Consider the following 14,140-nt stretch of genomic DNA (forward strand, 5'->3'; position numbering starts at 1 on the left):
GGTCCTGAGTAGCCTTGACCTTGTTGAGAAAGCAGACACTGTCTCATCAGCATGGGAGGTCACCATCCAGCCTCCTTCAGTTCCTTGATTAGATTCAGACATGTTTAAAAAGAATCTCTTGATCTTTACTGGAATTCACCATAGCCTTGCATTGCTGCAAGCGCCGGACTCCTGTGTGTGTGGTGGTGAGCCGGCTTGTCCGTGCGTGTGTGTCAGTGTTCATGTGTTCAAGACGGTCCTCTCCACCCACATCCTGCCTACTGAGGCTCAGCACCCTCTTGAATGCCCTTCACAAGCTTACCACATTCTTCCTGTCACTCAGAAACACACGCAACATGTTTAACCCATATTTTTTAAAAAAAATAACAACAACAACAACAAAAATGTGGTTGCGCAACACCCCACTCAGCTGTGATGACCCACTGCCAGGAATTATGCTGTACCACCACAGTCCTTCCGCTTGTACAAAGTAAAACGCATTTTTTTCGAATGCCACAGGAAAGCATCCGCTTCTAATTTAGCTCTGGCAGGAAGTTTTCTCTTATCAGTTTAGTACACAGAGGTTTTGTTGGCCAGTTGGCTTTTACAGCCTCGCTCTTAGACCAGAGGCTCAGCCGTGCTCCATAAAGCACCCTGGAGCCAGGAGGAAGAGCACTTTAAAGGAACAGTTTGACATTTTTGGCTTTGTTAGAAGAGTTGGATGAGAACTGATACGACTCCTCATACATGTGAAGCTTAGAATAAACACTGGAAGCGGGGAAACGTCGAGCCTGGCTCTGGTTTTACTGGTTAGGTGGTAATTTTTGGCCGAGCAAAGCAACCACAACTTGTTGCTTTTTACACTTTAGTTTTTGTACATATTAAACAGCCAAAATATAAAACGTTGATTAGTGAGCTTTCGAGGCACCGGTAGCCAGGCTAGCTGTGTCCAGTTTGTATGCTAAGCTAAGCTAAGCAGCTGCTGGCTGTAGCTTAATATTTATCCTACAGACCTGAGATTGCCCTCTATCCTGTTATCTAACTCTGGGCAACAAAGCCAATAGGCATATTTGAGAGATACATGGGGAGGTTCCTGGACCTTTTTCAAGTTAACAAGACACAGAGATGAGCACTCCTCATGATTTGCCTCATTTACCCTATTTCTAGAGTGTGTATACATGTATACAGACGTAAACCAGTCAGTGTTTGTGATCAAACAGCCGGACATGCACACCATCGCCTCTGTTCCTCTTCATGTCTACTGCTGAGATCCAGCATGTTCTCTGGGTTTCCAGTATGTGGGCCGACCCCAGCCTTCCCTGTCCTGAGCCCCTGCGCCTTTGAGGGCGGAAGTGCATGGAGCCAGGTTGCCCCTGGCTCCCACCACCTCCATCCCTCGTCTCCCCCTCCCCTCCCTCACCCAGCCACATCTCCAGGGTCAGCTCCGCTCCAGATTGGCCCCCACGCATGCCTTTGAATGGTGGGGCTTAGGCAAGCGCTTTAAAAGGAAGCCCGAGTCTGTTTCCCATTTCACCCCCCACCCCCGCCCCACCCCTCGCTCCTTTCTTTCTTTCTCTCACATACACACACAGCTGTCATCTGGCTTTTTAAGTTCTGTGCTGCATTTCTCCAGCTGGAGCTGGTTTATGACATTCCCTCGGCAGACTCTTTGGCCTCTCGCTCTCCTTCTCCCTTTCTCTCTCTCTCTCTCTCTCTCTCTAACACACACACACACACACACACACACACACACACACACCCAAACATGAATACAACACAAAGTCATTTTTTCCTGTTCTGTTCTTTCTCTTCTCTCCCTCCACTGTCTCCTATTCCTCACATTCCCCTGCAGACGCTCTGGATGTGCGTTACACCACTTGGTATGTTTGGAGGCAAAGAAGGAGCAAAGTCTCACACACACTCACACACACACACCATGTGTTAGCAGTCTAGAGGTGGGGGGGGGGGGGGCAAGCAGAGGAGAGAGAGAGAGGAAAAAAAGAAGAGAAAGAGAGGGAAAAAAAAGAAGTCAAAGGAAGCATCTCTTAGCAACCACAGGACAGTAATTACTGTAGCAGCAGCTGGGAGCAAACCAGATTTCCGCTGTGCGTTAAAGCACTGGCGTGGGCTACTTTACACACGGCACTGACTAACCAGAGCCAGCAGCCTCCTCCACACGCAGAGCAGAGAGAGAGAGAGAGGGTGGGAGAAGGAGAGGAGAGGAGGACTAACCCTGCCTTGATGAGGTCGGGGTGTGTGTGGGAAAAGAGGGACAGCGAGCCAGTGTGTGCGAGGCTCGACTGCGGTTGGATCGAAGTCGTACGTGTGAAGATACCTCGGCGCGTGTCCATGTTTGTGTATTTCTGAGTGGAGAGAGATGTAACCTTGAAGACATTTATTTAGCAGTTTTGCTTGATTGATTTTCTTGAATGGTTTTCAGACTGCCTCTAAAGGCTGCACTGAGGAGGAAGGCGCACTTTTAATTTTCCGTTGTGAATCGAATCAGCCCCAGTTCCGCTCACACTCATGGGATTTGCGTGTGTGATGTGAGGTTCGGTGCGCGGACGTTGTCCAGTTGGTAGCGCTTAAATAACGCTGGACGTGAAATATCATCACACGGCTCTTGATGTAATAACCGACTATCCTCCCCCATCTCTCATCACCTCTGCACACATGAATCATGAATAGCCCTCACTTTTGATTTTGTTGCCATGAGCACTGAAGTATCGGACCATTCCTATCGGATCTTTAACTATTTACTTTATTTCCATCAATGTGTACAAATACATTTTTGCCGTGTTTATATTTTCAAATGCGTTTGCAGACTGTGGCATTCACAAAGATGTTATTTATAGCCCCCTCGTTCTGATTGATGCCAACAGTGAGCTTCCCTCTTGTAATTAAAAGGTTGTTTGGTGTGAGGTGGAAGGAATGCTCACACGGTTTCCAACGTTTCTCTCGCTTTATTTTCGCATGTTTCGAGTGCCTCTTTTTTTAGGCCCGTGTTTGTAGATTTTGCATCAGCTAAAATGTTTGTGGGAACACATGCAAGGCTGATGGGAACTCTGAGTTCTTAACAGAAGGGGCCTTGAGTCATCACCACACAGCACAGTCATTTGGGCAGGCGTGGGCGCAGGATGCCCCCTGGTGGTTTAAAGTGGAACACACACACACACACACACACACACACACACACACACACACACACACACACACACACACACACACACAGCCTACACACCCTGAGTCAAAACAGTTGTGGTCATGGAAAGTGAACTGATGGACCATTAGTGCTTTTGACAGCGTAATGGTAACACAGAATGTGAGAGTGATGGATGTGAAGGGCTTCAACTGATCATTTTTTAGCATGTATGTATAAAATAATGATGATTGCACATCACCGTTTAGCAGAGCCTGAGGTGATGCCTTAAAATAGTATATAACTGCTTTGAGTGCGTGCAAAAATTCCCCAAAGTATTCATCTATTCTAAAATTGTTTTTGTAAGTAACCAATTAATTGATGAGTCAAGGCGGCGCACAGATGTTTCTTTGATGTGCGTCCTTCTGAAGGCAAACACGAGTTTTCCTTTGAATGCGTCTCCACAAGCTGTCTGTCAAACTCAGCTGGCTGACTTGAATTATTGTCTGTGTCTCTGTAGGTGTGTGATGAGCCTCCCTCCATCTGTACCCCAATGAAAGAGCCCTTCTCTCGCCTGAACAACGTCGTCTCCACCGAGCTGTTCAGGGGCTGCTACGTCCCCGCCCAACCCTTCGACGAGTTCCCCTCCAGCAACCGGCGCTACCTGCCTCCACAGGTCTGCCTCTTCTTCATTCAGCCAGTCACATCTTTGATGTTCCATAGAATTTCTGTCTGATGGTTATGAAAATGTCTTAGAGCAAGATTGAAGCCTGTTAGATAAGTTAGTTACTACAACCAAAAATTGTATTCTTGTTGAGTAATTCTCACTTTCTCCTCCTTCCAAGGTCTCCTTTAAGTCGACCCGCCATGTCAGCTTTCACATGGACGAAGAGGAGATCGTTCGCATCAACCCACGCAAAGACGTGCTCATCCGCGGCTATGAGGACTATCGCCACCCTGTCATGTGCAAGCAGGAGGCCGACCGCGAGGACCTGGACTTCCCCACCGCCTTCCACAAACTGGACAGTAAGAAGTGCGAGTACCTCTTCCCCGACGGCCCCGGTGGGGACTCCCACTCTGGCCCCGGTATGGGCCTTGGAACGGGCATGGGGCTGGGTCTGGGTAAGGACACGGCCATCAAGACTCAGCCCTCGCCCCTGCTGAAGTCCAAGAAGGGCAGACGGCGGCGGGAGGACGGCGAGCGTTCGCGCTGCATCTACTGTCGGGAGATGTTCAACCACGAAGACAACTGGCGGGGGCAGTGCCAAGACGCCCCCGACCCGATCAAGCAGTGCATCTACAAAGTCAGCTGCATGCTGTGCGCCGAGAGCATGCTGTACCACTGCATGTCCGACTCCGAGGGCGACTTCTCAGACCCCTGCTCGTGTGACACGTCCGACGAGCAGTTCTGTCTGCGCTGGCTGGCCCTGGTGGCGCTCTCCTTCATCGCGCCCTGCATGTGCTGCTACCTGCCTCTGCGCGCCTGCCACCACTGTGGCGAGGCCTGCCGCTGCTGTGGGGGCAAGCACAAGGCCGCAGGGTGACCTGACGACGGACTCTGGGACACCCTCAAAGCTAGCTAACACAGGAAGTGGATAAAAGCGGAAAATTAAAAGCCGGCGTCCTTTTTTCATTCCCTCTCAGACGGGGTGATATGTTGTTGATCCCCAGCTCTGAGGGCTTTTGGAGATTTCAGTTTGTGTTTGTCGCCGACAAGCAGCAGTGGAGGACAAACCATATGCTTTGTGGGGGCTCTGAGCACCAAGCTAAGTTCAGGAGCTTAATCTGAGGAGGAGAGGAGGAGGAGGCTTCAAGATTAATAGACTTGGAGATGTTACTAAACACACCTGTACACTCACACATACACTCACACACACACTCACACACACACACACTCACACACACACGCACACACACACCCCTCTCACATCCACTCTCATGCATTGACAAAGCCAGGCCACAAACGTCAGAACTCTACTACAAGTAATGTGTAACTTTATGAAGGAAAATTGTCTTTTGTACAGAGAGCGACAACTTGATGACAAAAAAAAGAAAACAAAACTATTCTGCGTTCAGAAAAAATACTTGCTGTTTGAGTATGCTAAAAGGGATCTGTTCTTGCTTTTTTTGTGAATTTGCAGTTGGGTAACAGTGGCCTTTCCTTCATGGCTTAAGCATTTGCTGACAATGTAATTACTAGACAGAGAAAAGTGCACTAGAAATGGTATCCCCCCCCCGCCCCCTTCGACTTAAGGTAACCCTCTCAAATTCTTGTGGTACATTAACCACCGTATTTAGTGTAATTTTAACATTTGAGAGATGTTGCTGTGGTGGATGTATGGCCAATTCCTTGTTTTCCTTTCCATCGAATGTTGAAAAAAAACAACAAAAAAAAGAACAAATCAAAAAGTTAACAGCTTGTTTTCGAAGGTACAGCTTCTGACATTCAGCAAGAAGATGCTAAAATGACAACTTTCCCGAGGTGATTTAGACCATTTGATTGCATTCCAAAATAAAGGGATCGACTCCGTGATGAGAAGGGAAAAAATGGTAAGGACTCTACCATGCCGACTTCCCCAAAACAGTTTTTCCACGTCTTGCGAACAGCATCAGAACCTCTTGAACCATTTGAATTGAAACCAATACGTGACAATTTCATCCACTCCAGTGAATTTCAGTTGTAGTCCGGTTATTTACTGCTGTAGTGAAATTGTTTGGTGTTTTTGTTTCTTCACTGTTATTTTCCTGCTCATTTTATAATTACTTTTGAAACAAAGGCTGAAAATGTTGCTCAACCAGCAAGTTTTGTTTCGGTGAGTAAAGGGGTGACAGTGCTCCTTGGTTAAACGACGAGGCACTTAAAGTAGGCTATTCTTTTATTGAGAATCCCGCAGATTTTAAACTTAATTTCGACTTAATTTAACATCCAATTTGGCGTGAAAGCACTGCTCTCCGAGCTTTGGTTGCAGCACCCTCTCCAAATTTCAATGTTTGTCCCATGAATTGGTGGTTTTCTTTGTTTTATTTTCCCCTCCTCTCCTGTGTAAATGTCGTTGTAACCACGTTGTTCCTCAGAAGTTAAAGTCCACTCCATCCGTGTGTCTTCATTTAACAGGCCCTGAATGAATGAATGAATGAATGCATTGTTTCAGGAATGCTGAGTATCTTAGCTATTAAAAAAAACATACAGATGTGATGTATGTATGTGTGTGTGTGTGTGCGTGAGTGTGCATAGGTCTGCATATGCACTGTTTGATTTGATGTCATGTAACGTCGCCACTGGCTATGTGATGAAGGCTTTGACTTGTAACGGCACGAACCGGCCTCCTGTTTCCCAAAGTATCTTCGTCTGTTGGCTCCAGTGAACAAAGAGGCGAGCAGACTGCTGAGGGAGTCGTTTACTAATTTGCTTTCTTTCCCAAAGTTAGATGAGAAGATCAAGACCGCTGCCTTAGCTTCCTGTTCGGTATTAAGCTGGAGCTAGCAGCCGCTGAGCTTAGCATAGCTTAAAAAGTGGATATGTGGGGAAACGTCTCGCTTGGCTCTGTCCAAATGTAACAAAATCTGTCTGCCTGCACCTTTAAAGGTCACTAATTAGTGTGTTACGTCTCATTTGTTTGATTCGTACCTACCTCTGTGTTGGTTTTTGTACAGATGAAACAAAAATGATGTAACATGTTATTTAGTGAGCTTTAGCTGTGGTGGTCGGTGGATTTTGTTACCTCTTAGACGTAGTCAGGCTAGCTGTTTCCCCCTGTTTCCCTCCTACAGCTATGCTAAGCTAACCAGCCGCTGGCTCTCCCTTAACATTTACCAGATTTGACAGTGGTATCCATCTTCTCAACTATCTCAGATTAACTCAACTACTCCTTTAAGATCCTTTGGGAAACGGGGGCTCGGCAGACTGCACGCCAGAGTCCAGCTGTGTTTGAACCCCATCTCCCACCCAGAAGAACAACACTTAGACCAGAACAAACTCCCAGCAGTGATAACAGTTCAGTTTGGACGTCTGGCTGCAATAACTGAAATCATCCCTGACTCTGAGGCACGTTTAAAGTTCGACTCGGTGCAGCTGTTGGGCTGTTGCTGACAGACGTGCACCTCGCCTCAGCTCCTGTCACTCCTGGTTAAAAACGACGTAGTGGCGCCTCGGTCTCGACAGGAGAAACGTTTAATTTTCCTAATTCCACCCCGACCAACGCTCCCTTTACTTTCTATGCAAACTTTCTAACGTGGGAAACACATTGACCTCTCTGCAGACTGAGTCAGTGACGGGACAGGACACTTTAACTCTATATAGGTAGACGAGCAACCCCTGGTACCAAACTCCAAACACCTGTAAATACTTAACACTATATTTAAGTTCTGATAATAATCCCAGCTTTTTCTGTCTTTGAAATTTTGAAGACGGAGCTGTATTTATCGTTGCTGTCAGCATATACTGTAGCTTCAATTGACAGCATTATGTACATAGGTCACCTTTTAGTATTATTTCACATTGAAAAGTAGAGGGCGTTTGTGATGGAAATGACTATTGAGCTTCTAATAGAGTTTCTCTCTAGTTTTGTACGGTAGAAAGAAGGATAGTGCTAACACGGTACAGTAGTGGCAGTCCACTTGTTTCAAAAGTTTGATATATATGAATATATATATACATACATACGTATAAAGCTGCTAGATACAATCACTAATTTTATTGTTTTGACAGAGAAAATCAGCTATGAACGACTGTTAAACCCTAATTCTCCAACAGCATATAACCATGACGGTGAGTTTTTAAATGTTTGATGCTGCGTGTGTGATGAAGTGGACACTTGTGCGTGTGTGTGTGGGTGCGCGAGTGTTACTATATACGTGCGTTCTTGTGCGCCCACCAGTGCGTGAGCCGCGTGTGTGCGTTAGTTTCCGGCGGGCTGGCGGTGTGTGTGTGTGCGTGCGTGCGTGCGGGGTTGGTGTGTAACCAAATGTTTGGTTGGTTGTCATATTCTCCCATTGGAATTGGATTGCCCTGCATTATTGCAAGCTGAACCAAGGTTTGATGAACCTGATTAAAACTTGCTGGCTGAGAAGCAAAATGTAGGACGTGCATTTATACAAAGTGTAGAGAATGCTGAAATAACACTTCTCATTCTGCATTAACCAGCACAGTGCAACTTCCTGTCATGTACTGTATTATATATGCAACATGTGTCTGTCTGCTTTAATATATATATTTTTTTGACCTGCATTATATAAGACTTCAGTTTTAACCACTTTGCTGCTAGTCTTTTATCCTCTTTCAATCTTGGAAATTGTGCATATCTTTGGGAATGCATACAAGTGTACATTCTTGACATTGTGTAGATTAAAAAAGAAAAAAGCTATATAAACCTGTTTCTCTTCAGTGTATTGTTTTAAGAAGGTTACTTTTCACAGCAGTTGAGTGGTTATGTTTCAATTCTCCAATGCTTTGGTGCACTGATGATACTATATGTAAGCTTTTTTTCATCTTACAGCGCTTGATGTAACATTTATGTGATTAGTTCTAAATAGTGGAAGACATTTGTGTTTTGAAACTTGCAGTATAAATGGTACTACTCTTAACTATTCTGTAAACACTGCCTGTTTTCTTTCTTTTTCTTTCTCTCTCTCTCTCTCTCTCTCTCTCTTTGTGCATATTTCTTTCCTGTGCATCCTTTTGGTTTTCTTGAAGTTTCTTAGTGCCATCGCTTTTTCACATCCTGACAACCTCAAAAAAGTGCCTCACGTCCATCCTAGTTTCCATTTTATAATTTAACATCTCTCGTTCTGGTTCTATTGGTTTCTACACGTCTAGGTATTTCTTATCATGGTTCGAGAATACCAAGTATATGATGTAAAATTTATAGTCCCAATAACTCATGTCATAGTTGTATTTTCTTTATACAGATGTAGCTCGTTACTTTTCATAAATATATAATGTAAATATGCATACATATGTTTGTAACTGTTTTTATGTTACATCATACACTTGTAATTTGACATATCAAATAACATTATCATAATAAAATGGTGAGTTTTAATCTTTTGCCGTGCAGGCTTCCTTGTATTTCTTTTCACCAGTGCTTGTGGCATGTTGAAAACCGGACCGGAAGCGAGAAGGTCTGCAGACAGCAAACAGGAATGAGACGAGTCCAGCGTGATTAGAAGAAGGTTTAAATAACCTTCTGCCTCTTTTCTAAACACGTGAAGTTCAGCTGTCGGGACTGAGATCTCCAGCACACAACTTCGACCATTTATATCAAAGTAGAGCTGAAATGATTTGTTGGCCAACATAGAATGAATCTGCAACAGTTCTGACACATTAATGTTTGTGTTTTAATTAAACGCTCTTCAGTTCCAGCTTCTACCCCAAATGCTTCAAGGTGGTGACAAGACACTGTTACGATTATCAGTCATGGAAGCTGTGAAAATACTCCTGCATTCAAAACCTCACTGAAATAAAAGTAGGTATTATCAGCAAAATGGACTTATCAAAAGCGAAACTACTCATTGTGCAGTAAAAAGTTTCTGTCAGTGTTTTATTATTATATACAATACTGCTGCATTCTTGTGAATGTTAATCTACAGTAATGCATCATATTCTATAAAATCATCAGGTTTATCGTGGCGCCCTGTGAGAACTGTGTATCTGTAAAAAGTCAACTTCTCCTGAGCTCAGAAAAACAAACCGTTTTCTGCTCCGTGATGATGAGTTTTCCAGATAATCCAAGAGGGTTGAAATAGTTTATCTTAAGCCGCAAGGGACAATTAATCCTTCAGTTTATAAGAAACATTCGCTCCTGAGATGTAGTGGAGAGTGTACTGAAGGAAAGTACTAGTACCTCAAATTTGTACTTGATTCCAGTGCATGAGTAAATGTACTTTGTTACAGTCCACCACTGGTTCTTATGTATAAGGAGATGAGGGTTTATATTGATAGAAGTTACACAGAGAAACTACTTTTGACTCAGATACAGTCGATTATGTGATCAGTAGTGAACCTTGAATGAAACCTAAAACAAGCATTTACAACAACTGAATTGGAAAGAAGTAATTAAGTACATTTACTAAAGTACTTGATTTTAATTTTGATCATTTTAGGCACTATTTTATGTATTTCCATTTCCTCTGACTTGCTTTTACTCTACTACATTTAACAGAGTGATAATGTTTTGTTTTTTTGTTTTTTTTAACTCCACTACAATTACCTGATAACTGTACTAGTTACTTTTCCAGATTAATATTTTACAGTCAGTGTGATGAGGGATCATAAAATACAGTAACGTCTGGTAAAAATAAGCTTTTAGGAGCATTAAAGCCTTGTTTTAACTTATCAACAAATTCAGACAAAATTATTTTTCTCAGCCGTAAAGAACTGTCCTTCAACTGCTTTTAAAGCAAGCAACTCACAAATTGGAGATAAGCTCATCATTTCCTTTTACGAATTTGAACAATTTTCCTTATCAACGTCATTCTTAACAGTGAATGCTTTTACTTTTAAAAAATTAAACACATTTTATTTAAAAAATTTGGGTCGAATTCTGACTTTGAAGTTGCAGTTTTCTATTGTGGTATATCTACTTATTTACACATGCAGTACTGGAGCGGAACCATCGCAGCGGAACCACATATTCATTGTCGAACGTTTCACTCCGGCTCTCGTACGCAATCGGAACAGCAAGGAGGCACTGCAGCTGCCAGGCATGTTAGCGCCGCAGAAATGAATGGGTACACAAACTGTAGATGTTGACGTTGTTGTAGCCTTAACGTCGTCATGTTTTAAGTAGACAAACACATGTACAAACCTCGCGGATTCGGCCATGGAGTGTGACATTTTGGACTCGTTAGAGCAGCTTGGGTAAGCTAATTTACTGTTAGCATGTTAGCATTACGTCTAACGTCACAGTCACTGTCATGCTTAAGCCTGCGTGTTTGAAAGCCACTGAGTGGCTTCAGTAGCTGGGTGTAAAGTAGCTGGTGGGAACAATACCTTCGTATAATATCTGGGTGTTTTATGCTAATTTGACTCCTCTCTCACTACGGCACTGGTCCGTAGCTATGACGGCCCTCTGCTGGAGGAGAAGGCGCTGCTCACAGCCGCAGAAGGAGGCCTGTCCTCGGCTAAGTTTGTGGAGCTCTGTAGGTGGCTGGCATCCAGGTTAAAGCCGCTGTGTGATCTGGAGGAGAGCATTACTTCCGGTCCAGGTGAGCCACATCCATTCACACCTGATTTTGACGCCCCAAACTGTCCCTGATGTCTCATTTTCTCTCAACCTGTCCTCTGCCTGTCCTCCCCCCAGACGATATGGACAGCCTTCAGGTGGAGATGAGTGGTTTGCTGAAGGAGTTGCACTGTCCTTACAAAGACGTCGTTTCAAGGATCCTCAAGGGCAGTGTGCCAAATGCAAAAGACCATCTCAAGTTTGTCTGTATGTAATCACTGGTACTTCGATCAGTGTGCTCTGAGCTCCCTGTGTGGTCAGTGAGTAACTTTTGATCTTTGTGTCTCCTATCAAGTGTTTCTGAGCTCTGAGCTCCAGGCAGCTCAGATTGTGAGGAGCAGAGGAGTCCCTGATGAACAAACTGAAGAGAGTCCAGCGTGTCAGGAGCTCCGGGCGATCTCTGAAACACTGAACCTACCGGAGCCCAGAGGACAGGACGCAGCAGGAGTGTTCTCTCAAGTCCAAGACAAGGTGGGACTCTTTAATGCTGCTTATGAACATTCATCAAAATTAACCTGTTGGAATTTGAGAGTATAAAAAGATGCATCTTCATTAAGAGTCTTTTTGTTTTATATCTATGACTCAAACCCAATAAAAAGTATGTGTTGTAGCTGTGCGTGCCGACAAAAGATGTTTTACGCTTGCCCCTTGCATTCACTTCCTGTTTGGTTTCATGTTGATTTTAAAAATTTAGTAACAATGTTTAGAGCGTTAAATGTTAACTGGGTCCGTGTGTGTCCTGTCTGCAATGATCTCTACCATTGAAATGAAAAAGATTTGTTTTGTATCGTGCTAATGCTTTAAACCATGTGTGTCACTGCAGGTTGATAAAGTGCTTAAAGAGCTTCCAAACGGCTCCATTGGAAACCCGGTGCTAAAGAAACCTCTATGCAGTGAACAGTGGGTGAGTAGATCTGAAATTTAGACTGTGTCTTCTTAACTGTTGTATCTGTATATTAGTTGCTGGGTGTGACTTAAATGTTAGCTCACTTTGGCTTGTTTCCTCTCTGCAGGAGAAGTTGCGCAGCATCAACGCGGTCCTGTCGTCGGAGTACGAGTGTCGGCGCAGGATGCTGATCAAACGGCTCGACGTCACCGTTCAGTCTTTTGGCTGGTCAGACAGAGCCAAGGCACGTTCAGATAATAACACATCAAAGTGTTTTATACTCTGCTGTCTTTCTCCTGTCCAGGGGAATCGAAACGGGTGAAAATCAGATTCCGACATTTCAGATTTCGCTGGGAATGATCTTTTTCCGGTGAACAGCGCTCTGTCTCTCTAATGTGTGCCTGTGGTTTGTTAGGTGAAGGTGGACAGCATGGCGAGGGCCTACCAGCCTAAGAGACACTCTCTGAGGCCACAGTCCACAGTGGACATGGCCGAGCTGCTGGCTGCCAGAGAAGACATCTGCAACGTGGTGAAGACCAGCAGCGGCTCCAGCAGGGAGAAGACGACCTGTGCTGTCAACAAGGTGCAGAAGAACGCTTCCGCTTTCCCAATTTACGCTTTAAATCTGATGTTTTCGTCTGACACAACTGTGTGTCTGCTCTTCTCGCTTATCCACAGATCCTGATGGGGAGAGTCCCGGACAGAGGAGGACGTCCCTCGGAGATTGAAGCACCACCTCCTGAGATGCCACCATGGCAAAAAAGACAAGACGGTGGAGGAGGTGGCGGCTGGGGAGGCCGTGGTGGTGGTGGAAGAGGAGGAGGTGGATGGGGGGGAGGAAGAGGAGGAGGAGGAGGAGGTGGTGGAGGTTGGAAAGGAGGTGGATGGAACCAAGGAGGACATGGTGGACATGGTAGCTATGGAGGACATGGTGGACACGGAGGAAAGAGAGGACGGTACCAGTATTAATTTCTCTTCTGTTTCCCCTTTTAGCGTCTCGCGTGAAGTCAGTTCTGTTTTTCGGTGGAGGAGGAAAACTGAACTTCCAGTGAAACTTCTTCCTCTTTTAGATGATTCATAATGCTCCGATTTTCACTTTTATTAGTTTTTTTCCTTTTGCTTTTTTAATATTCTCATGAGTGTTTTTGAAGTGGAAACACCAGTGTTACTGTACAAGAACCTTTTTTAACACAAAACAAATGCTGCAACATGTGCACTGAGCCATAAATCTGCAACTCTGTCCCAAATCCAGACTGCATAATAATTCTAAGGAGGTTTGACCAAAAAAAAAAAAAATTGATTTTTGAGAGCACTGTTGGGCCCTTTTCTCCCACCATGAAATGCACAGTGGAAATGGAGTAGCAGCTCCTGGAAAACAGGAACATCACGAGAAACCAAAAACATTTTAATCTTTCAAGTCAGCAGATTTCTGTTACACTAAAATAAATAGTCTGTAGTGTGGAACTGGGCACGGGTTGCATTTTTGCCAAAGTTCAGGCACCACTGAGTGGACTCAGAGGGACAAAGACACTACATCCGTTTTACTCAGCATGAAATACGAATTCTTTACACTGAACATTTTGCTTTTTAAGCTCATGTAATTGAACTGTTTGAAGGATTGAGTGGAGGATGTCGAAGACGATGATGTTTGTAAAACTTAAAAGGCAAATGGCGAGAAGTGATCTCGCCTTGCAGAGTTGTCAGTGCGCACCCTGATGACTGAAACCACTGCTACCTGTTAGGAAACAGGCTGAGGACAAAAAAAGTGTCCTCAAGAGACTGTTTTTAAATCCATATTTACATTTCGGACTGATAAATATCTCTCACCACATTTCCATGAAGATTCTGTACCAGCTATCATGACTGTGATCTGTTTTCACCTCAATTTATTTAATAAAGATCTCTTCCAATAAT

The 14,140-nt window shown here is 44.3% G+C and overlaps 2 protein-coding genes across 2 annotated transcripts in view; both read left to right on the top strand.

The window, feature by feature from the left end:
* Positions 1-5,493, top strand: part of spred1 (sprouty related EVH1 domain containing 1) — a 30,052-nt gene extending 24,559 nt beyond the window's left edge. The window contains exons 5-6 of the mRNA XM_076748287.1: positions 3,639-3,794; positions 3,964-5,493. Coding sequence (XP_076604402.1) covers positions 3,639-3,794; positions 3,964-4,662 — 855 coding nt within the window. The 3' untranslated portion in view covers positions 4,663-5,493. The remainder of the gene's footprint in view (positions 1-3,638; positions 3,795-3,963) is intronic.
* Positions 5,494-10,767: 5,274 nt separating this feature from the next.
* fam98b (family with sequence similarity 98 member B) lies at positions 10,768-14,137 on the top strand. Its single transcript, XM_076747901.1, has 8 exons — positions 10,768-10,976; positions 11,175-11,323; positions 11,419-11,547; positions 11,636-11,811; positions 12,164-12,244; positions 12,354-12,470; positions 12,642-12,809; positions 12,905-14,137. The coding sequence occupies exons 1-8, from the start codon at positions 10,939-10,941 to the stop codon at positions 13,193-13,195; spliced, it is 1,149 nt and encodes a 382-aa protein (XP_076604016.1). The 5' UTR covers positions 10,768-10,938; the 3' UTR covers positions 13,196-14,137.
* Positions 14,138-14,140: the final 3 nt, after the last annotated feature.

Source organism: Chaetodon auriga, chromosome 14 (assembly GCF_051107435.1).
Source record: "Chaetodon auriga isolate fChaAug3 chromosome 14, fChaAug3.hap1, whole genome shotgun sequence".
Classification (NCBI taxonomy): Eukaryota; Metazoa; Chordata; class Actinopteri; order Chaetodontiformes; family Chaetodontidae; genus Chaetodon; species Chaetodon auriga.